The 24,854-nt window shown below is 44.3% G+C and overlaps 1 protein-coding gene across 1 annotated transcript in view; it reads right to left on the bottom strand.

Annotated features, from left to right (window-relative positions):
• The window catches only part of LOC135821639 (uncharacterized), an 87,737-nt gene that overhangs the window by 38,390 nt on the left and 24,493 nt on the right, over positions 1–24,854 (bottom strand). The window contains exons 16-32 of the mRNA XM_065334635.1: positions 20,989–21,075; positions 18,998–19,078; positions 18,570–18,656; positions 17,375–17,767; positions 14,147–14,479; positions 13,659–13,742; positions 10,500–10,586; positions 8,494–8,574; positions 8,066–8,152; positions 6,845–7,237; positions 4,952–5,278; positions 4,617–4,703; positions 4,001–4,123; positions 2,674–2,829; positions 1,349–1,555; positions 930–1,076; positions 337–417 (exon numbers count right to left, since the gene is read on the bottom strand). Coding sequence (XP_065190707.1) covers positions 337–417; positions 930–1,076; positions 1,349–1,555; positions 2,674–2,829; positions 4,001–4,123; positions 4,617–4,703; positions 4,952–5,278; positions 6,845–7,237; positions 8,066–8,152; positions 8,494–8,574; positions 10,500–10,586; positions 13,659–13,742; positions 14,147–14,479; positions 17,375–17,767; positions 18,570–18,656; positions 18,998–19,078; positions 20,989–21,075 — 2,841 coding nt within the window. The remainder of the gene's footprint in view (positions 1–336; positions 418–929; positions 1,077–1,348; positions 1,556–2,673; positions 2,830–4,000; positions 4,124–4,616; positions 4,704–4,951; positions 5,279–6,844; positions 7,238–8,065; positions 8,153–8,493; positions 8,575–10,499; positions 10,587–13,658; positions 13,743–14,146; positions 14,480–17,374; positions 17,768–18,569; positions 18,657–18,997; positions 19,079–20,988; positions 21,076–24,854) is intronic.

Raw genomic sequence — 24,854 nt, 5'->3', positions numbered from 1 at the left:
TGCTCGACACGTGCAAAATATCTCCGAATTCTTCGAGACCCGTTCTTGAAGTATCCCAGTTTCTTCGACTTCTCTTTTCTTCTACTCCTAGAAGCTAGAGAATATAAGAACGCACACTAACACTCATTCACCAATCCCAGGTATATCCAACTTGTAATCAATTCTTGCACTTTGGTAGAACAATTGTTCACTTGACAGTAGTTGATAAGCTGCAGTACCAGGCATAAATGCTGGCAAGTACCTTTTTTCTTATTCTTTTATTCCTTTCCAGCAGGCGGGTACATTATATTCTTTGACACGCTGGTTAAAATGACAGCAGCTTTCTTTAGCCCTTACCTTCTATGCAGGTGGGTCCATCTAGTTTGGGTTTACATTCACATTCTTTGTTCTTTTTCACCCAGGGATGTGTACACACAGCTGCAATACATACCACACACAGAATAGAAACACAAAGAGCGGATCAGCCTTACACAAAAATGGACAGACAAAATGACGGACAGAGAGAGATAAAAACTATGAGGAACTAACCCCCCCCCCCCCCCACACACACACACATACACATGCACCAACAGCTCTTGATCTCCTCGACACTGTAGCTAAGACAAGTATCACATGAGACCTACGTAACGTCACTGGTCCAACACATGGCACTACTCTGGGCATGCCGAGTAAGGGGAGAATGCGTAGAGCAAGAACAGAGTACATGTCCTATGCTTCTAGTTTACTGAATGCTTATCAATGACTGAGACCAAACATACATTACATCATGAATCATACACATTATTAGATACAGTTCAGTGGGACTACCACAACGATACCAGTAGGGCCCTTAGGGTGTTATCCAGCAGAAAACAGCACAAACATTAGTAGCAAAAACATTACGGACAAGTATTGAAAAAATCGTATGGCCAAATGGGCAAAAAAAATACCTTGACAACTGCCAATGTTCTGCCAGGATACAAATGCATCTTGGCAAACAGGCAGCGACCCATTGTGATAGTGTCCATCGTTGCATGTTACTGTGCCACTAGCCGACACCGAGGCAATGTTGTGACCACTACCATCAACCGTACAGGCTAATCATAAACAGGAATCACAAAGAAGGTGTATACACACATGAGAAAAGCTAGCAAAACACAACCAGCACAGGACAATTATCAAAATACACAACCATTCCAGGTGCAAGTCAGCGTACCTCAGTGCTATTTATCACCATTTCAACAAGTCTCCAAAAAATCACCTCTTGTTAGCGCACTTCAAATGTACATCTCTGAGGTACACATTCTCACGTGTGCATATGTAAGAGCAAACAAGTAGGCCAGCATGCAGTGTGCAGCAGGAGTCATACCTTGACAAGCTGGTATTGATCCAAAATCAGCGACATCACTCGAGACGGAACAACTTAGCACGTTGCTCGTGCCTGTTGAAAGCCGATATCCCTGATTGCACTTATACACAGCTGAAGAGTAAAACTTTTCTGAAGAGTCAGAAACAGCAACTTGAATTCCCGGATTCACAACACCATTGGTGATTGCTGCTGGCTCGCTGCACAAAGCTGCAAAGTACAAAGATTGCCCGAATACATGCCATTAATTATTATATTGCAGTACAATGGTGCTGATTTGAACCTCAATATTCCGGCAAGTAACTTCTAACTATCCAAAACTGTATGTTAATTAAACCCAATATCATGTATGTCAGATTGAAATAAGCAAGACCTTCAAATTAAATTTGAAAGCATTGGGACACCTTTAAATTCAAAGGATAAATCAGGGAAGTGAACTGCCTGAAAGGTTCGAGTCCTGGTGAGGTTGGCATTCTTTTCTCTTTCCAGACAGTTCACTTCCCCGACTGATCCTTTGAACCTTCAAAACCATAATTTGAATTATTAGTACTGTAAATCAACAAACTTTCTACCAGACTCGGAGAGAGACAGCATAAAAATGGACTACAGTCTATTCATTGGAAACTGGCACCCCAACTTTCTGGTGTCTCTCTCACATAGTTGTAGATATCGTGAAAACAACAGTACATCCTGCGTTGTGTGACCCGTGCAATTACTCCTTGCCACATTTTGAGGCCAGAAAAGTCCAAGAACAGGGAAATAGAAATTCAGCCAGGTTTTACAAAATTAGGACAGGTATAACATGGCAAAATGTATGGAGAAGCAGATCCAAAACCCAGATTTTTGAGACTTTTGATCCTCAATTCGGCCCAAATCCGACTTTCAAAAGCCAGCGGGCCAGTTCCCAATGAATGGACTGTTGAAGGAGCCATTGGTAATGTTACAACGACAGCCGTGACTGTAGTATACACCTCGATGTTCTAATGGCTACTACTCAGAAGTGTCACAGGTAAATAATGGAGTGATCATATGCAATTATTTAATCAAAACGATGGTTGGATGTTACAGAAACCCCTGGAAACAGGAGCTGGACGTTGCAGGAACCTCGCATTTCGCTTCACAAGAGTCTCAAAGTGAAAACAGCCTTGCAATTAAGAGTGTCTAAAACTGATGGAGGCAAAAACTGCAGTGAACTCATGGTACGGAATCATACCTGATGATTAACACCAATCGAAAGAAGAGAAACAAAAAATACGTTATCGGCAAGCCACCACAGGTGTGCTGCCCTCTTATGTAACAAGGAAGAGAAGGACGTATATAAAATATACCTCTGCAGTTTCCAACTCCTTCCCAATTGCCAGTTGCTGAGTTCTTGGGGCATGTAGCAACTGAGTTGCCCTCAACACGTGTATAGCCAGTTGCACAGGTTACTTGGCCAGTAGTTCTGTTAACACTGGCGATGTTCAATTCATGGAAGTTACAACCTGAAGAGAAAAAAACGCAAAACAAATACCAGTAAGGCAACGTGGAGCCAATAATCTCAATAGTGCAATGAATAAAACTACAGGCGCACTCATAATAAATCACAATCATGGCAATGAATAAATTGTTCCAGAACCAGTTAGTTGTAGAACGTCAGTACTGTCGGTCAGTGTCGTGCTATGTTATCGCATGAGCTGATTGTTTAGTACCCGGCGGTGATAGTGGACATCATAGCGTAACTTGAGGTTCCCTGGTCCTTTTTTATTTTCTATAAAGAACATTTTCTCATCAAAATATTATTATCAATGGAAACTCGTGACTGAAGATAGTATCAAAATAACAAAAGGATTTAGACGCTTAGGGCATGATCGATTGGGCGAATCCTGAGCAAGTGTGCTCAGAGTGAGCGGGATCGTTTGGTCGAATCCGACCAAATCAGGAGTAGGTGTACTTAGAGTGGAATCCGACCACACCGGCCCACACACCGGGAGTGGCTGGTGTGGAAATGGACTTTGCTGTTCCTGGACAGCTTTCACAGAATCTTTGTACGATATGCGTACATTTTGCGTACTACACCCTTGTTTGGTTTGGGCCAGCGTTGCTCGGACCACACCGCCTGCTCGCACTCAATCCAGATTCGCCAATCGATGACACGCTTAGAGTGACAAAAATAAGGATACGAGTAAATATGTGGCACATGATGGAAAAGAGAATATCCTGGTAAGTGAGAGTTCCCATAGATAATTGTGACGAGAAAACGTTCTGGACTAGTTTATTCGCTGCTATTATTGTGATATGAGTGAGCTAATTAGTTTTATTCATTGCATTATTGAAATGGAAGTAAAACTCACCAATCTGGCAAGATAGCAGAATCGTTGCAACAAAAGTTCAGACAAACGATTAACTGCTGACGAATTACGTTAGTACAGTCAAACCTCTTTAGCCCGAACACTAATAAACCGAACTTTCCATTAGTACGAACTAGGGCCAATCCTATGGTTGGCCAGGTATCAAATCAAGTCGAAATTATTTGTCAATGACAAACTCCTGAACGATGATCTATTTTCAAACGTGGTTTGAACAAACTGCTGACGAAACACGTTAGTAACTTAGTACCACAAGCAATCAGTCAGTCTGAAGCTCCTATCCCATGCAATGCGTACAACTCCTCACCCTGACAAGAGATTCCATTTCCATAGAAACCATCGTTGCAAGCGCATGAGAATGATCCAAGAGTGTTTATGCAGGCTGCTGATGAGTCACAGTTATGTGCAGCGGATGCACATTCATCGAAATCTGTCATAGGAAAAATTGTAAAAAAGAACATAATTTTACACTGCACAGAAACACACACTTCCATATTAACATATTAATTATTATTATTATTATACTGATACAGGTGAACCGACACTGCATAGTTGGTAGGCAGCTGCCATCTACAATGGAAGTTTGGCTATGAATTAAGTTCCATAGGTAAGCACCAATGAAAACATAAAAACAATATGCAATTGCTCGCCATCACATGTAGGTCAAAATCAGACATCAGGAAAATAGCAGGTTTGGTGTTGCAACTGCGTTCTGTTTTCTTATTTCGAGCAAGCACTTGATGAAACCATTTGTTCATTCTGTCAACTTTCACTCAGAGTCGAAATGATAACAAGACCTACACAATCAAGGCCACTCGCAATAGCTCCGAAGCCTACACACTCAGTCAGGGAGGCCACGTCAACTTGGAGGTATGCTCTGAGAATCCCATACGCACTGTAACAAAATATTCATGTATACTTACCCGTTTGGCACTTGTTCCCGGTAAATTCTTTCGGGCATGTGCATTTGCCCTTGTCGTCACACTGACCCTGGTTCAAACACTTACATCCTGCAGCATCCATCGCATACGCACAAAGTGACACAGAGAAAATGTGAATGCATGGGACGTTAGGGGTCGGCCGTAAGAACTGATATTTATCACACACACGCACGCACGCACGCACACACGCTCACGCCCACGCCCACGCACACACACACACACACATACACACACACACACATATGTACGAAATACAGCGCTCCTGACCCTGACTGGCGCTGGCACTACTACGTTACACTTATCATGATCTTACTTACTGACACAGAGGATTTGGGCTCTGTCATTGCTTCTGGTGCGGTGAAAATCTTGATTGTTCTCGCTAAATGTTACGGTTCTGTAAAGGGAATCACCATCGAACCGGATTGCCTTGACGTGGTAAGCGGCTTGGTCACGTTCATGCTTCAGAGCCAACCTCTTGAGCCCGCGCTCTCTTAATACATGGCCATGTGCTCGCAGCCAGTCTTCGGTTATGAGGTGAAGTCCGTACTGCTGACATGCCTCCTCTGCGAACGGCTCGGTGACAATACGTCTGGATGCTGGGGTTGCTGCGGTATATGCTGAGTTGTTGGCGTGAAGCCACTTGGCTGCAAGACAAGGGCACATCCAGTGGTGGGTAGAAAATACATATACGCAATATGAATAAAGGGTGCACTGGAATGCAACCGGATAAATCAGTGTAATTGTTTTTCCTTATTCCGAGCCAGGTTAAGGTATCGGTCAATATTTGCAGGCATGGGGCTGGGAAGACTTCATGGAGCAGCACCGTGCCATAGTTGCAAATCACCCAGCGAGTATGCCAGGAGTACATAACCCCCAGAGTGTGCAACTGCCACATACCCTGCTGTCCCAACAGACTTTCAAGTTGCTCCTTGCACCAGTGATGTACAACATGTGTACGGGTGTCAATGCATCACACCGTTTTCCTTGCAAAACAATTGTACAGGATCAGATAGGCTTTGGTTCATCGTCAACTTGAAACTCTTTGGGGATTGTGTACTCTTGGTTATACCAAAGGAGTGGAAAAATATTGGCAAGAGTACAAAGAAAAACATGTGATGCGTTGACACTCGTACAAATGTTGTTAATCACTGGTGCAAGAAGCATTGCATCATATTAATCATGTAAACTTGAAATTCTGTCGGCACAGCAGGGTATGAGGGAGTTGCACACTCTGCGGGTTATGTACTCTTGATGTCGGGTTATTACACAAGTGTGTTCACCTCATGACCTTGCTCGTTCCTCATTTCTTTGGTCAAATTGGGCTATGCGAAGGCTACCCAATTACGTTATGCGGAACCTCTCTAATAACAATACTCGAATATTCGAACATGATTCGTTCGGTTTGTCGCATTCGAATATTCTCGAAGTCGCATTCAAGTACTTGTGGCGTCACTTTGAATGCAGTGCATGTACATACATGCACGCCAAACACAGCACAGTGCAGTGTGTACAGCCCGCCTGTGATTTTGTACTGCATGTTTGCACATGTATGTGCATACTGGACTGCCAATGTTGCACATAAGATTTCGAAGTAGCCTTATGTGGCAGTGCATTTTTATGTGGCACTAACGTTTGTCATACCTAATAACAAGAGTACATAACCCCCAGTGTGTGCAACTCCCACATACCCTGCTGTCCTGGCAAAATTTCAAGTTGGCGTCATTATTTATGACGCAATGCTCCTTGCACCAGTGATTTACAACATGTGCACGGGTGTCAACGCATCACACGTTTTTCTTTGCAATGATTTGCACAGGATCAGATCGGCTTGGGTCAACCACAGGTTCCGGATTCGTCTGATAATCCGTGTACAGTGTGCATTGCATCATCAAAATGATGTCAACTTGAAATTCTGTCTGGACAGCACCCATAGTCGAGTTGCACACTCTTGGGTTATGTACTCTTGACAGCACCCATAGTCGAGTTGCACACTCTGGGGGGTTATGTACTCTTGCTAATAATAATCACATGAAATGTTTCTCCGCACATGTGGTCAGTTGGCTACTCATGTGTGGATCTGACCCTGGCTAGAACCGTAGGTTTCCCATTGACGCTCTTGCTCTCTGTTTCAGTCCTCTAATATTGTCAATATCATTGTCTACTCTAACCACCCATTGCTGGCTACTTTCTATCACAATGCAACAGCATACCTTCGCAGATGACATCATGATGGCCTGCTCCGGTTCTATCATGTACCTCTTCTCTTAAGCCGTTCTTGCCCTGCTTGTACAAGACATGCATCTTGGTACTATCCCTCAACTCTCTCAAGAAAGATGTCCATATTGTGATAGGGCTCTTGAAACTGCTCTCCATCATCTCGTTGAGCAAGGCTTCCATGCAGTCGCGCACGTTCAGAGACCGGTTTGTGAAGGCATGAAATTCGACCACGTCGTATCCTCTTCTCTTGCACATCTGGCGGGCATGCGTCAAGTTCGTTTTCTTCTGGCAGCTGTCACCGTCCAGGTGTGGATGACACGGCAAGCTGGCGAGAGCCATCCAGTTGTAGGTTGCGTTATCTGTACCCAGGCACTTCGTCTTAAAAGCTGAACATAACACAGTACACATGCAAAGTACATTCTTGTACAGTAGAAGTAGTAGTAGTAGCAGAAGTAGTAGAAGTAGCAGTAGTAGCAGTAGCAGCAGTAGCAGTAGTAGCAGTAGCAGTAGCAGCAGCAGCAGCAGCAGCAGCAGCCGCAGTAGCAGCCGCAGCAGCAGCAGCAGCAGAATGTGAAGCAGCAGCAGCAGAATGTGAAGCAGCAGCAGCAGCAGCAGCAGCAGCAGTAGTAGTAGAAATAGTAGTAGTAGTAGTTTTTATTATTTTTCTTGGGTATACCAAACAGGCCTATGGCCTTCTTACAGGGTGCCTAAGGAGAAATTGTGAGCAGCTAGCGCGAAAGCAGGCAAAGTACGCTGGGATGGAATGATAGCGGGTAGTGCATTAAAGCGGTAAAAACTAAGAAAACTAATGGGAGACTGTAAAGGCCTGGCCGGGACATGAGTGGGGGAAGAAAGATACTACTGAATGTTTGGCCTCTGGTTTGGGAGGTAGTGTGGGTAGCATCATTTCGGGTCGTGAAGATTTGGGAGATGAGGGGACTGCCAAGGGACCTGATTCACCGAAAAGTAAAAATGAAAAGCTTAAGAGTGAGGCGTAGGCTGAGTGGGTGGAGTTACAGTAGAGCATGACTGGAGTACACACTCTATTAAGACATATACTGCCCCCCCCCCTATTGATACCGTAGTCCATTTCAAGTATATCCGTGTTTATCTGAGTAAAATGCACATCCCCTGAGCATAATTTTCACATTTCGCAGCTGCATGTGTTTCAAAGAAACATGCATAATTATACACTTCATTCAGAAGTTACTTACTCTGCTGACACAGGTCTCCATGGAAACCTTTCTGGCAGACGCAGGTACCGTCTTCAGCGCACTTCCCATGATTCAAGCAATGGCATACTGCAGTAGAGATTGGGTGCATTCACGTATTTCCCAAAACAGAGATAGGAACAGACCACCATACAATATCAGACCCTAAAGAAGTTAGTATCACCAACTCAAACCCATAATAAATAATATGGTATCTATTATTGCACGTAAATAGCACAAAATAGGTTGGAGGTTTGAGTTTGCACCACCGAGATAAGAGAGAAAAATTTTCCTTACAATGATGAGTATGATTCTAGAAATTGTAAATATACCCATGGGTCATACACTCGTTGGCACGCGGCCTAAAATGACAGCAGCTTTCTTTTCCCCTTATAATTCAAGACTATTACAGCTGTTTTTTTAGCCCTTACCTTCTGTGCAATTAGGTCCATCTAGTCTGGGTTTACATTCACATTCTTTGTTCTTTTTCACCCAGGGATTCGTGCACACAACTGCATCGCATATCACACACCGAGGGGAAAGAAAAAAGGAGAGCAAATCAGCCAGACACAAAATGGACAGACAAAAGACTGAGAGACAAATAGATGTTTTACTCAGTAGGCAGCCATTGTCCTATAAACAGTCAGAAGTCCAGTAGGGAGTCGAACTCATCATACCGTCATATTTGCACGACTTCGTTAAACGCGGGCGACTTTCTCTGTAGAAAGTCTACACATTTCCACAGTTCGACACATTTCCAGTGCGCAGTCTGAGTTTTCGTCAACTTGGATCATGTGCCCACTTCATCCATCAGCCATGGACTGGGTGCAGAATAGCCTGAACTTCGCACCAGCACTCAATGCAAGACAGAGCAGCTATAACGACAGTCGGAGTCTTGGAGTCTGCGTTTGAGCCGCTCACACGCGGAGCTGAAGCCAGTGGAAAGGACACCATCGCCAGCTAGTCGACATTCTGGCATAACTTGACGTAGCGTGGAGGCCAGCCATCCCTTCGGTGCAAATACAAAGCTGCACGCATAGCACTGGTGTACAGCAACGGAGACGGTTTAAACTCATTGGTCTTTACTTCATTGGTTTGAGGGAAAGATGTAAATGGGAACAGTCTGGAGAAAACATTGACCATCACCACCAGGACTCGAGCCAGTGACCGCTTTGGTCTTTTCTTCTGCTTCAAGGCAATCTAAAGTCTGTAGTCTTGGCTGCTGCAATATTAGATTGCGTTTGGTTGGGCATTGTGATTTTGTACTGCATGTTTGCACATGTATGTGCATTCTGGAATGGGAATGGGTAAGAATCACCTGACTAAACAAACGCGCCAGAATCAACTAGGAATCACTTGACATAACAATTCCATAATGTCGTTGTGGAACGGCGGCTCTCTTCACTTTTCCTTGGCAGAGTCAAGGTACTCCCGAGTGCATGATTTGAGGCACTTGAACCTGATGCTGCTAGTATTCCTAGCAAGAACTTGAGCAAAATGGGGTTCTGCTTTCTTCACACATAGTTGAAACACAGACAAAGGCTGCATACTCAGGGTCACTCGACACAGCTCCGAAAAATCGCGGCGCAAAAGTGCTTTTTGTCGGGGAATTTTCTGGAAACAATTGTTGATGTTAGGTCTTTATAAGGCACAGTAATGGTGCAAAATTCAAGACTATGTCCAGAGCATTGCATACTGTAAAAGCAGAAATTTTCGGTGGTGTTTTATTTTCGGTAACTTCGGTGTCGACAATTTCTACCGAAAATAAAACGCACCGAAAATTTCGGTACAACCGGTACTGTATACATTTAGTACTAGTACATCTACCTGGAAAACGGGTTTTACCGAAAATTTCTCTCTACCGAACCGCCGATTTTGGTGAATACCGAAAATATTACACCACCGAAAATTTCTGCTTTTACAGTATGTGCCATTTTATCAATTGTCAAAATGGCCGCCTATGCTCCTGTTGGAGCTCTAGAGACACTGTCCAAAGTGAATCGTGGCGAAGACCTAATGTTTTCATTACGACATTAGCCTGCCAAGGCAGTGGAATGCAAAAATCCATAGTACGTTTCCATGGTTACCATGGGCTATTTCCATGGAATTTCATAGTATACCTTCTGCGATCACGTCTAAAATCTGTGGACTCCTTCATTAATCCCATAGCAACAGTTTAGGGTCAGGTTTTAGGTCAGCTTCATAACTGTGCAGCATGTCTCTGTATGATGGCCCTACCGGTAGGTCCTACGGGTAGGACCGAGGTCTATGCAAGCTATCAATTATGTTATACAAATTTTGGCTCAGCTTATCTTTTCAATTGTTTTATTAAACAATTATTCGTTGGTTTTTGAAACGGAAACGGCTCACGCAGTCACTGGATGCCACGTCAACATGGAGGTATGCTTCGGGAAGAGCTGTAAGCATTCATACTTACCCAATTGGCACTTGTTCCCGGTAAATTCTTTCGGGCAGATGCATTTACCCTTGTCGTCACAATGACCTTGATTCAAACAGTTGCATGCTGCATCAGCCATCGCATACGCACAAACAAGACGTGAGACAGAGGAAATGATGGTATGTTATAGGCTACTCATACTACGTTACAATACGCGTGACGTTTTGGAGCACGACGTTCTGGCATACGTCGTTTTCATGCAGGTGCATTCACACAGGCACTCACATGCTGCTCAAACAGCTGCGTGTTCAGCTTCTTTTAGACACAAACTGCTGGGAACGACAGAACAAAACTCGGTACAGGAGTCTGGATACGTCGTCTACGATTTCGTACCAGAGGTACGATTTTCCCGCCACGTTCCATGTTGTCATGACTATCCGGACGAAAACGTCACGTACGCCACGTTCTGGGCGTAGTGTGAATGGCCCATTAGGGGCCGGCCGTAAGTATCGATATTTACGACTCAAACCCACCCTATACCCCTCCTCTCAGAACGTGCATATACAGCACCCTGTCACGCGTGTGTCAATGCTCCTACTTCTCTGGACATGTTTCAATGTATCCTGAAAGGAAATTGGTCAACCCGTCCCAGCTCATAACAGAAATAATTTGTATTCAAAAGATTAACCCTTGATATCTACGAATGAATATAGTGAAATTTGACCACACAAAATGACCGAGCAGCTGACACAGAGAAAATGCAAGCAAGCGGTCACGTGTTCATGCGTACTCGTACACGAGTCATATGGTCACCATGCCAGCAGGGCCAGTGCATGCTACAGCTTTCACACCAAGGTTCAAATTAAAGGTTCAAAGGTGCAACTCGAGTGACAGGAACGCTGTCAACGGCGTAGCCTGCAGGCATGGCAAACAGGTGACTGGTGTACGCAAGAGCACGTGACCGCTTACTTACCCTTGATGGATTGATGGATTGGGAATAGACACCCTTATCAAAATTAATAACGGTATTTTTACGATACTCGCACCTTCATCACCCAAATAGCGCTGAAGCTGCAACCTTAAAACGTTATGGAGGCTGATTTGTCGCTGTGACAAACGGTATGCTTTTTGGCCAAATGTTGCATAGTCTGTACCCATTTCACCTTGTATCACGTATATGATGACATAAATGGTTGTACCACGCGCGCGCGCGCGCGCGCGCGAAACGAGAGAGCTTGGAAGCTCAGGGCCCTACGCTATGCTTTTTTGCCTTGATGACCTAGACAAAAAAAAGCATAGGGATGTTCGTGAGAACTTTGAATGTTCGTACGCTGTGGCCTAATGTTTTAAAAAAAAATCCATTTTTTAAGACATAACCTGGGATTCGAACCCGCACTATCGCGTGCCCTGCATGCATCCCCCGATACACTTCGCATACATACTTCATAATTCTTCCAAGTTGTTTCACATTGTGATCTTGCATTTGAAAGACCTATTTGAATATGCATTGTGGCCAGCCGTCTTTGATGGCACGCTACGGTAGGGGATAGGTACGGGACAGGTAAGATCGAGGGTAATACGACGTCTCCCGTACCGTACCATCAAACACAGCTGGCCACATACAGCTGCCCGCAATATTCAAATAGGGCTTTCAAACGCAAGATAATAACGTGAAGCAACTTGGAAGAATGGGTATGAATGCGAAGTGTATGGGGGATTGCATGTAGGGGGGATAGTGCGGGTTCGAATCCCAGGATATGCCTTAAAAAAAATAGGAGAATTGAAAAAATTATAACATCCTATGCTTTTTTGCCGTCAGATACGGATAGCGCCAGGCGTGACACAAACAAACAAACAAACAAACACACACACAAATACCAAATTAAAGCTGTGTGGACCCTGGCTAGCGCCAGACGTTACTGAAGTAACGTCTTCTGCATAGCTACGGGAATAAAAGCTATTCTCGTGGCAACAGCATACTAAAAATAGCGTGCATCTTGCTAAAGGTCTAACCCAGATCCCGGTATTTTCCCGCTTGCGGTAATACCATTACAACATAACGTTTTTTGCTAAGGGCCTGGTCAGAAACGAAAAAATCCTGTGATTATGATCCGAATCTCCATAGTAACTTGCCGCCAGAGCGGCAATACCATGCTTTGCTGCTCCAAACAGGAGTTTGACGCTGATACGCCATTGACGCTGATATTCACTGATTTTTTCATCTCGATATCGAGGAGCTAATTTGGCCACGGACAACAACAAAACTCATATGCATGGTTGCAAGGTGTTGGCGATCCCCAAGGTAAAGGAATTTGACGTCGATCGCAATTCCAAATTCTGGACGCTTTTCTTTTTTCGTCAGGCAACCAGTCTGACCAGGCCCTACGGGTATCTGTCTAATAAGGGCCGAACGCTGCACCGCAGCCTTTTCGGACCAAAACCAGTCTACTCAGCGCCCAAAAGACTACAACATATGGGCCAATTGCGGTCATCCGCGCTTTTAGAATCCCCATCTAGTAGGGCGCACTCACCCAGTTTTGTTGGAAGTGCGCGAATTCGATTGGGAATAAAGGAGGAAGGGAGCGTCTCAGCTTCCTCGGACCAAGACCATTCGACCCAGAGCACCCCGAAGACTACAACTGGTGAAAATGTGATTCAGGATTCAGCGTATACTTCCCTTTAAAAACGGTCATTACAGGGTGGGGGGGGGGGGAGGCTATTATTCCAGAGAAGACTTCTGATCGTGTGAGCGTAGTAGCATTCAAGTTGTGAGAATTCTCAATGAAATACACGGAGTTGTATGTGAAACTGCTGGCTACACACACGTCAGGCATTACACACTCCATCTAGCTATAAATAGTGGTCACATTACACTGACGGTATCCCAACTCTTTAATTACCAGATTTTGTATGCTTCGATCTATTTCCTTAGCCTATCCTCGATTAACTGCTCCCTCTACATAAAGTTTTCATTTCATTCTTCTTGCAGGAGATCCCCTCGACAAGCCCAAAGCCTTTGGGAAATCCAAATATAATAAAATTCAAATACATCTGGCAGATCTCCGCTGTTTTCCCGCTATCATGTTAGTGTTCTTCACCTTCTCTAAAATGGGTGTACTCAGATTATCAAACACGCGCACGCTTGCACACACACACACACATACACACACACACGAATTTTAAGGCCTGCTGTCTTACCCTTTTCACATCGTTCGCCGTAGGATGTGGTGCGGTTACACACACAACTCATGTTTGCTGCAACACCATTGTTCTCACAGAATTCTGTGCAGAAAAAGAATACGAGCAGCTCAATTGCGTTACTCTTCTACAGTTTATGAAAGTAGAATGCCAATTATCTAAATGATTGCTTATCCAAAAACGTGCTGTTCAAGACATTTGTGTTATGTTCCCTGACGGAAAAGCATTCTCTCGTTGAATCCTTATACATGCTCCCTAAAACGATCAGTCAAAGGAGGTTTCTTCGTTAGGTATTCCCACCAACAACAACAATCAAAATTTGAGCATGCACAATGCATGGTATGATATGGGGGGCAGGGGAGAGGGCAAGGACTTTTGCTACAAGGACATGTTTGAAAAGGACATGTTGAAGCAAGACACAGGGATAAGGGACAGGGAATGGCTATACTGCATGCGCATAGCCAGTCATTTATTATCGCCTCACTTACTGACACAGAGGATCCGGGCTTGCTCATCGCTTGGGGCGTTGTGAATCGTATGACTTCCGCTGCTAAACGTTACGGTTCTGTAATGGTGTTCGCCATCCGCCGAGATTGGTTCGACGTGGAAGGGCTTGGTGCCGTGATGAGGGTTATGCTCTATAGGCAATCGTTGTAGCCAGCGCTCTCTGAATACATGGCCATGTGCTTGCAGCCAGTCCACGGTTATAAAGTTTAGTCCGTACTGCTGACAAGCTTCACGCGCAAAAGGCTGGGTAACGGCACGTCTCGATGCCGGTGTTGCTGCGACGTATGCTGAGGAGAAAGCATGAATCCATTTAGCTGCAGGACAACAGACAGGTATAGAGGCATTTGGAGAAACATTAAAAAAGCACAGCAGGAAGCAAGCCTGAAGAATGGGCTTCCTGGAAATTGCTGGCACGTTCCATGAATTTCGACATAATGGATAGGTCAGGCCCCCGAAACAGTGCATACCGTATTAATTAGAAAAGCAATCCTGTCAGCTTTTCTATTATTGTGGTCACAATGCAAGACCAAACGGCACCGATATTTGACACGTTGTCTACGTAAGTTTTTACGTAAGGTGCTTGGTACGTACCTGGACCAGGGAGCACTACTCCATGGCTTGTACCATCGCGTGGCCGGTGGCGTGCGTGTGCATGGCAGACATTTTTTTTGTAATCCGTTTTCTCAGTTTTACGCACTACGCCATTTCCCGCCTCAGATCTCCGCCGTGACAGACACCCATAGTAGAAAAGGCCCCAAGCTGCACACTCTGGGGGGTTATGTACTCTAGATATCATTCATACCCACCAAAAGATGTGTAACATTTTATTATTATGGTGTGCCTTGTTTATCTATCAGTACCTCCAACCATAGCCTTGCCCCTATATCCTCAGGAGCATCAGTGTAGTTCTTGGAATAAGGTGTTCGAATCAACAATTTATTCGTTTACATTTCTATAATACATATCTATTATTCCTCCTTTGTCTCAAAATAGACAGAAGCGGAAGGGTTAGCATTTGCTGCCTTGTACGCGAACTGTTCTATTATTATTTCTCCTTTATTCACTTCTTTCGAAGGCGATAAGCCAGACCCACCGGGAAATATTTCCATGGGTGGGACAGCAAAAAAGAAAGTGAAAAAACAAAAGCAAAAATAAATAAATAAATAAAACCTAAAAACCAAAGGGACAAGAACTAGTTGAAGGAAGAGGAAGAAAGGAAAGAAACTCAATCCGAACTCCAACATCAAAACAATAATAAAGAATTTGCAGCGACAGGCAAAATACATCAACCAATGAAGGGAGTAGTAACAAAGGAAATATCAGTCTTTATCAGTCGTTATTCAAGTCTCTTAGCTATTGAACATGCAAACGCAGCAGAGGTGCATCTACATGTTAAGGATAGTTCTCAGTATTTTAATCGAACCTTGTATAGCCTCCTGTTGCACAATAGCCAGGTCTCCTCCCTGCACAGTCCGAAGGCATTGAGGAGTCTCCCCCACCAAGCCTCCCAGGGCACCGACAACCACAGGGACCACGTCAACCTGGTTGAGGGACCAAATCCTCGAAATCTCCCGCTTCAAATCATAATATTTCGAGCGCTTTTCAGCCATTTTCTTATTGATGTTGTTCTCACCAGGAACGCTGATGTCTATAATGTAGGCGATGCGCTCCTTGTCATCAACAAGGAGCAGATCGGGCCTGTTTGCTGATAGTTTCAGGTCAGTTGGGACCGAATACTCCCAATAGAGGCGATACTGATCACTCTTGACCAATGCCTTGAGCTGGTGGTCGAATCGTGAAGCACCAGTAGGTAGATCTCGTGCTTTACACATTTCGAAGTGCACATACTTTATTATTATTATTATTATTTGAACTGGTTTTGAGGGAAAGAGACATTTATTATTATTTGTATTATTATTGGCAGTAGCAGTTGGCAGTAGCGGCAAGGAATGTCAGGTCGGTTTCATTGTCACGTAATTCCAAAGTATGTACTGGTTCTAGTAGCGGTGTTAGGGTGTATGAATCTTCTGTTGCCAACCATCTTGTTCAGAATAGTGATTGTCGTTCTAGTTATGCTGATGAGTGCTTTTCTGTTTGGTCTCGTTCACGTAGTCAAAGGTATTTGCGTGTATTGGAGTCTATCTACATTTTTACCACTAAGCCGATTTTGTGTAGGCAGAAAAAGAATTTGTTTACGTTGAAATTGTTTGTGAATTTAGATCAGTAGTTCTCGTTTGTGGTAGCATGGTAACTTTCTAGTGGTGAATTTATCGCATCTGTTGTCACCTGATATCGTTGAATGGTGTAATGTTTCTTTCAGCTCTCATTTTATCGCGCTAGTTAGGGTTATGTTGTTGTCACTTTTATTATTTTCCTTAGAGTTTTGTGTCGTGCTAAACTTGATAATTTTCCACCTTGTCACGAGAGTTGTTATCTAATTATCTTTACGCTATATAAGTTTTAGTCTTTCCAACTTGAGCCATTCCCTGTATAATCCTTGATGAGAAGGGACCGAAAACGTTCGGATACTTATGACAAGTGCATTATTATTATTATTATTATTATTATTATTGCACATAAGATTTCGAAGTAGCCTTATGTGGCAGTGCATTTTTATGTGGCACTAACGTTTGTCATACCTAATAACAAGAGTACATAACCCCCAGTGTGTGCAACTCCCACATACCCTGCTGTCCTGGCAAAATTTCAAGTTGGCGTCATTATTTATGACGCAATGCTCCTTGCACCAGTGATTTACAACATGTGCACGGGTGTCAACGCATCACACGTTTTTCTTTGCAATGATTTGCACAGGATCAGATCGGCTTGGGTCAACCACAGGTTCCGGATTCGTCTGATAATCCGTGTACAGTGTGCATTGCATCATCAAAATGATGTCAACTTGAAATTCTGTCTGGACAGCACCCATAGTCGAGTTGCACACTCTGGGGGGGTTATGTACTCTTGCTAATAATAATCACATGAAATGTTTCTCTGCACATGTGGTCAGTTGGCTACTCATGTGTGGATCTGACCCTGGCTAGAACCGTAGGTTTCCCATTGACGTGAGAAACCTTGGTTGTAATCGCTCTTGCTCTCTGTTTCAGTCCTCTAATATTGTCAATATCATTGTCTACTCTAACCACCCATTGCTGGCTACTCAGCACCTCTCTCACATGTTCTTTTTCTATCACAATGCAACAGCATACCTTCGCAGATGACATCATGATGGCCTGCTCCGGTTCTATCATGTACCTCTTCTCTTAAGCCGTTCTTGCCCTGCTTGTACAAGAGATGTGTCTTGGTAGCATCCCTCAACTCTCTCAAGAAAGATGTCCATATTGTGATAGGGCTCTTGAAACTGCTCTCCATCATCTCGTTGAGCAATGCTTCCATGCAGTCGCGCACATTCAGAGCCCAGGAAATGAAGGCATGAAATTCGACCACGTCGTATCCTCTTCTCTTGCACATCTGGCGGGCATGCGTCAAGTTCGTTTTCTTCTGGCAGCTGTCACCGTCCAGGTGTGGATGACACGGCAAGCTGGCGAGAGCCATCCAGGTGTAGGTTGCGTTATCTGTACCCAGGCACTTTGTCTTAAAAGCTGAACATAACACAGTACACATGCAAAGTACATTCTTGTACAGTAGAAGTAGTAGTAGTAGTAGTAGAAGCAGTAGAAGTAGCAGTAGTAGCAGTAGCAGCAGTAGTAGTAGCAGCAGCAGCAGCAGCAGCCGCAGCAGTAGCCGCAGCAGCAGCAGCAGCAGCAGCCGCAGCAGCAGCAGCAGCAGCAGCAGCAGCAGCAGCAGCAGCAGTAGTAGTAGAAATAGTAGTAGTAGTAGTTTTTATTATTTTACTTGGGTATACCCAACAGGCCTATGGCCTTCTTACAGGGTACCTAAGGAGAAATTGTGAGCAGCTAGCGCGAAAGCAGGCAAAGTACGCTGGGATGGAATGATAGCGGGTAGTGCATTAAAGCGGTAAAAACTAAGAAAACTAATGGGAGACTGTAAAGGCCTGGCCGGGACATGAATGGGGGAAGAAATATACTACTGAATGTTTGGCCTCTGGTTTGGGAGGTAGTGTGGGTAGCATCATTTCGGGTCGTGAAGATTTGGGAGATGAGGGGACTGCCAAGGGACCTGATTCACCGAAAAGTAAAAGTGAAAAGCTTAAGAGTGAGGCGTAGGCTGAGTGGGTGGAGGTACAGTAGAGCATGACTGGAGTACACACTCTATTAAGACATATACTGCCCCCCCCCCCTATTGATACCGTAGTCCATTTCAAGTAAATCCGTGTTTATCTGAGTAAAATGCACATCCCCTGAGCATAATTTTCACATTTCGCAGCTGCATGTGTTTCAAAGAAACATGCATAATTATACACTTCATTCAGAAGTTACTTACTCTGCTGACACAGGTCTCCATGGAAACCTTTCTGGCAGACGCAGGTACCGTCTTCAGCGCACTTCCCATGATTCAAGCAATGGCATACTGCAGTAGAGATTGGGTGCATTCACGTATTTCCCAAAACAGAGATAGGAACAGACCACCATACAATATCAGACCCTAAAGAAGTTAGTATCACCAACTCAAACCCATAATAAATAATATGGTATCTATTATTGCACGTAAATAGCACAAAATAGGTTGGAGGTTTGAGTTTGCACCGCCGAGATAAGAGAGAAAAATTTTCCTTACAATGATGAGTATGATTCTAGAAATTGTAAATATACCCATGGGTCATACACTCGTTGGCACGCGGCCTAAAATGACAGCAGCTTTCTTTTCCCCTTATAATTCAAGACTATTACAGCTGTTTTTTTAGCCCTTACCTTCTGTGCAATTAGGTCCATCTAGTCTGGGTTTACATTCACATTCTTTGTTCTTTTTCACCCAGGGATTCGTGCACACAACTGCATCGCATATCACACACCGAGGGGAAAGAAAAAAGGAGAGCAAATCAGCCAGACACAAAATGGACAGACAAAAGACTGAGAGACAAATAGATGTTTTACTCAGTAGGCAGCCATTGTCCTATAAACAGTCAGAAGTCCAGTAGGGAGTCGAACTCATCATACCGTCATATTTGCACGACTTCGTTAAACGCGGGCGACTTTCTCTGTAGAAAGTCTACACATTTCCACAGTTCGACACATTTCCAGTGCGCAGTCTGAGTTTTCGTCAGTTGGGATCATGTGCCCACATCATCCAGTCATAGACTGGGTGTAGAATAGCTTGAACTGCGCACCAGCACTCAACGCAAGACAGAGCAGCTATAACGACAGTCGGAGTCTTGGAGTCTGCGTTTGAGCCGCTCACACAGGGAGCTGAAGCCAGTGGAAAGGACACCATCGCCAGCTAGTCGACATTCTAGCAGAACTTGACGTAGCTTGGAGGCCAGCCATCCCTTCGGTGCAAATACTGCACGTATAGCACTGGTGTACAGCAACGGAGACCGTTTAAACTCATTGGTCTTCACTTCATTGGTTTGAGGGAAAGATGTAAATGGGAACAGTCTGGAGAAAACATTGACCATCACCACCAGGACTCGAGAAAGTGACCGCTTTGGTCTTTTCTTCTGCTTCAAGGCAATCTAAAGTCTGTAGTCTTGGCTGCTGCAATATTAGATTGCGTTTGGTTGGGCATTTCCAGATTGTAAATGACAACCATTCTGGAATGGGAATGGGTAAGAATCACCTGACTAAACAAACGCGCCAGAATCAACTAGGAATCACTTGACATAACAATTCCATAATGTCGTTGTGGAACGGCGGCTCTCTTCACTTTTCCTTGGCAGAGTCAAGGTACTCCCGAGTGCATGATTTGAGGCACTTGAACCTGATGCTGCTAGTATTCCTAGCAAGAACTTGAGCAAAATGGGGTTCTGCTTTCTTCACACATAGTTGAAACACAGACAAAGGCTGCATACTCAGGGTCACTCGACACAGCTCCGAAAAATCGCGGCGCAAAAGTGCTTTTTGTCGGGGAATTTTCTGGAAACAATTGTTGATGTTAGGTCTTTATAAGGCACAGTAATGGTGCAAAATTCAAGACTATGTCCAGAGCATTGCATACTGTAAAAGCAGAAATTTTCGGTGGTGTTTTATTTTCGGTAACTTCGGTGTCGACAATTTCTACCGAAAATAAAACGCACCGAAAATTTCGGTACAACCGGTACTGTATACATTTAGTACTAGTACATCTACCTGGAAAACGGGTTTTACCGAAAATTTCTCTCTACCGAACCGCCGATTTTGGTGAATACCGAAAATATTACACCACCGAAAATTTCTGCTTTTACAGTATGTGCCATTTTATCAATTGTCAAAATGGCCGCCTATGCTCCTGTTGGAGCTCTAGAGACACTGTCCAAAGTGAATCGTGGCGAAGACCTAATGTTTTCATTACGACATTAGCCTGCCAAGGCAGTGGAATGCAAAAATCCATAGTACGTTTCCATGATTACCATGGGCTATTTCCATGGAATTTCATAGTATACCTTCTGCGATCACGTCTAAAATCTGTGGACTCCTTCATTAGCCCCATAGCAACAGTTTAGGGTCAGGTTTTAGGTCAGTGTCATAACAAAGACTGTGCAGCATGTCTCTGTATGATGGTCCTACCGGTAGGTCCTACGGGTAGGACCGAGGTCTATGCAAGCTATCAATTAAGTTACACAAATGTTGGCTCAGCTTATCTTTTCAATTGTTTTATTTAACAATTATTCGTTGGTTTGTTGAAACGGAAACGGCTCACACAGTCACTGGATGCCACGTCAGCATGGAGGTATGCTTTGGGAAGAGCTGTAAGCATTCATACTTACCCGATTGGCACTTGTTCCCGGTAAATTCTTTCGGGCAGATGCATTTACCCTTGTCGTCACAATGACCTTGATTCAAACAGTTGCATGCTGCATCAGCCATCGCATACGCACAAACAAGACGTGAGACAGAGGAAATGATGGTATGTTATAGGCTATTCATACTACGTTACAATACGCTTGACGTTTTGGAGCACGACATACTGGCATACGTCGTTTTCATGCAGGTGCATTCACACAGGCACTCACACGCTGCTCATAAAGTTGCGTGTTGCGCTTCTTTTCGACACAAACTGCTGGGAACGACAGAACAAAACTCGGTACAGGAGTCTGGATACGTTGTCTACGATTTCGTACTAGAGGTACGATTTTCCCGCCACGTTCCATGTTGTCATGGCTATCCGGACGAAAACGTCACGTACGCCACGTTCTGGGCGTAGTGTGAATGGCCCATTAGGGGCCGGCCGTAAGTATCGATATTTACAACTCAAACCCACCCTATACCCCTCCTCTCAGAACGTGCATATACAGCACCCTGTCACGCGTGTGTCAATACTCCTACTTCTCTGGACATGTTTCAATGTATCCTGAAAGGAAATTGGTCAACCCGTCCCAGCTCATAACAGAAATAATTTGTATTCAAAAGAATAACCCTTCATATCTACGAATGACCCCTTACTCAATGAGCAGTTGAAATAGTGAAATTTGACCACCCATAATGACCGAGCAGCTGAGACAGAGAAAATGCAAGCAAGCGGTCACGTGTTCATGCGTACTCGTACACGAGTCACCTGGTCACCATGCATGCAGGGCAAGTGCATGCTACAGCTTTTACACCAAGGTTAAAATCAAAGGTTCAAAGGTGCAACTCGAGTGACAGGAACGCTGTCAACGGCGTAACCTGCAGGCACGGCGACCAGGTAACTGGTGTACGCATGAGCACGTGACCGCTTACTCACCCTTGATGGATTGGGAATTTTTTTGGATTGGGAATAGACACCCTTATCAAATAACGGTAACGCTATTTTACGGTACTCGCACCTTCATCACCCAAATAGCGCTGAAACTGCAGCGTTAAAACGTTATGGAGGCTGATTTATCGCTGTGACAAACGGTATGCTTTTTGGCCAAATGTTGCATAGTCTGTACCCATTTCACCTTGTATCGCGTATATGATGACATAAATGGTTGAACCGCACGAAATAAAAGCTATTCTCGTGGCAACAGCATACTAAAGATAGCATGCATCTTGCTAAAGGTCGAACCCAGATCCCGGTATTTTCCCCCTTGCGGTAATACCATTACAACATAACGTTTTTTGCTAAGGGCCTGGTCAGAAACGAAAAAAATCCTGTGATTATAATCCGAATCTCCATAGTAACTTGCCGCCAGAGCTGCAATACCATGCGTTTCTGCTCCAAACAGGAGTTTGACGCTGATACGCCATTGACGCTGATATTCACTGATTTTTTCATCTCGATATCGAGGAGCTAATTTGGCCACGGACAACAACAAAACTCATATGCATGGTTGCAAGGTGTTGGCGATCCCCAAGGTGAAGGAATTTGACGTTGATTGCAATTCCAAATTCTGGACCCTTTTCTTTTTTCGTCAGGCAACCAGTCTGACCAGAACCTACGGGCCGAACGCTGCACCGCAGCCTTTTCGGACCAAAACCAGTCTACTCAGCGCCCAAAAGACTACAACATATGGGCTAATTGCGGTCATCCGCGCTTTTAGAATCCCCATCTAGTAGGGCGCACTCACCCAGTTTTGTTGGAAGTGCGTGAATTCGATTGGAAATAAAGGAGGAAGGGAGCGTCTCAGCTTCCTCGGACCAAGACCATTCGACCCAGAGCACCCCGAAGACTACAACTGGTGAAAAATTGATTTAGGATTCAGGGTATACTTCCCTTTAACCCTTTAAGAGCCACAGAAAAGTTTCAAAATTCTGCATTTTTTTTAAAACGGTCATTACAGGGTGTGGGACGGGGGGGGGGCTATTATTCCAGAGAAGACTTCTGATCATGTGAGCACAGTAGCATTCAAGTTGTGTGACTCTACTCTACTCTACCAGGTAGCTAAAAACCAACGCAGCCAAAGTTTTCATTTCAACAAGCCCAAAGCCTTTGGGAAATCCTTTTAAATAATAAAATTCAAATACATCTGGCAGATCTCTGCTGTTTTCCCGTTATCTTGTTAGTGTTCTTCACCTTCTCTAAAATGAGTGTACTCAGGTTATCAAACACGCGCACGCTTGCACACACACACACACACACACACACACACACACACACACACACACACACACACACACACACACACACACACACACACACACACACACACACACACACACGAAGTTACCAGGAAACTATTTTTAGATCGACTCGAACCCTCTTAAAGGCTGAGAACCGTTCACAATGCTTGTTTATCGTGATCATTTTGCTGAGAGAGGCGAGCTGAGGCTTTGTCATGTGTTACGGCTGAATGCCTGGCGCTGGCTTGACACACCCCGTCAAAGTGACGACGTACGTACCAGGAACGCTCGCTGTGCTTCCTCTTTACCTACGTCATCATGCATGTTAATTGAATTCTGGACGAACTAGTCACGTTCTTTGTGACCACACACCCGTGCACATACATACACACACACGCGCACGCACGCACACACACACACACACACACACACACACACACACACACACACACACTACTATGATACAGCTACCCTAAACGGGTCACGCCGCCCTCCACCCAAGCATGGGTACTATGAGGGGCAGTGGCAAATAAAGAGAATCAGCTAGCAGCAATGGCAAAACAGATGAAACAATGGAGTAGAACGGACAACTGCTGTACTGTAACAACAACCTGACAGTGACAACGACTGAAAATGAACAGGAAAGAAAAGAATACTGCAAAATTTTACGTTACAAAAAAACACTGCCCACGAAAGAATCCACCAAGCAAAAGGAGTGTTGGCATCCGAAATCCCACCAGGATTCCACTGGCAGTTCTTCCACGCTGACGATGTTAGCGGCAGAGCAGTGCCTCACAAATGCCACAACGCTTGACCAGTGTGCACTTATGACGACGAAAGATTGAAGTTTCAATTCCCACCAGGGCTTGAAAGTGCTACGTCACAGCATAGCAACAATTTCAAAAATTCAAAAACTGGATGCACTTGGATCCAGTTTTTGTATGGATCCAAGCACATTTCAAGCGGTTTTACTCACAGCAAAGGTGAAATTGACTGGGTTGGCTAATGGGGATGGGGTGACAATTGGTTGCAAAGAAAAAGTCATACCTGCGTAAGACATGCGTGGGTTGCCATGCACCCACACACAGAGGCAATAGCAAAGTCACACCTTAGTGGATCCAAAAAAGAAATCTGATGTCAACTTACAATGTTACTTTCAATGTAACCTTGCAGCGTAAGAAGAAAAAGCTCTCCTTGCAGCTAAAAAAGAGCGGGGGAAAAGCTGAGATGAAGAAGACATTGCCCTCTGAATCCTAAAAAGGTTTTTTTTTAATTTGCACTTTTTTCTCCTCAGCGTTTCATTTTGTGGCAATGTGTGATTTCTGCTGGATTCATCCCCAGACCTATTCAGTTTGCTGAGCCGTTTTTATTGCGCTGAATGGTTGTACTTGTATAGTGCTGAGAAGTTTTTATTAACAGTTTTTATTTTTCTGATTCGTTTTTATGACCAATCTGTGGTCACAAATCAATGGGGGTCTTTATTCAGTGGATAATTATAACTAAGAATAACTATTATTGTGTTGTAGAAGGGTTTCCTTGAAGGGTGGTGGCGTTCCTACGGATACGGAAAACTGGGCTTCCAGCCGCGTCTCGCGCGAACCGTGAATTT

The sequence above is a fragment of the Sycon ciliatum genome, chromosome 7, assembly GCF_964019385.1.
Source record: "Sycon ciliatum chromosome 7, ocSycCili1.1, whole genome shotgun sequence".
Classification (NCBI taxonomy): Eukaryota; Metazoa; Porifera; class Calcarea; order Leucosolenida; family Sycettidae; genus Sycon; species Sycon ciliatum.
Note: the sequence above shows the minus strand (reverse complement) of the source record. Positions and strands in the feature narration are given on the sequence as shown.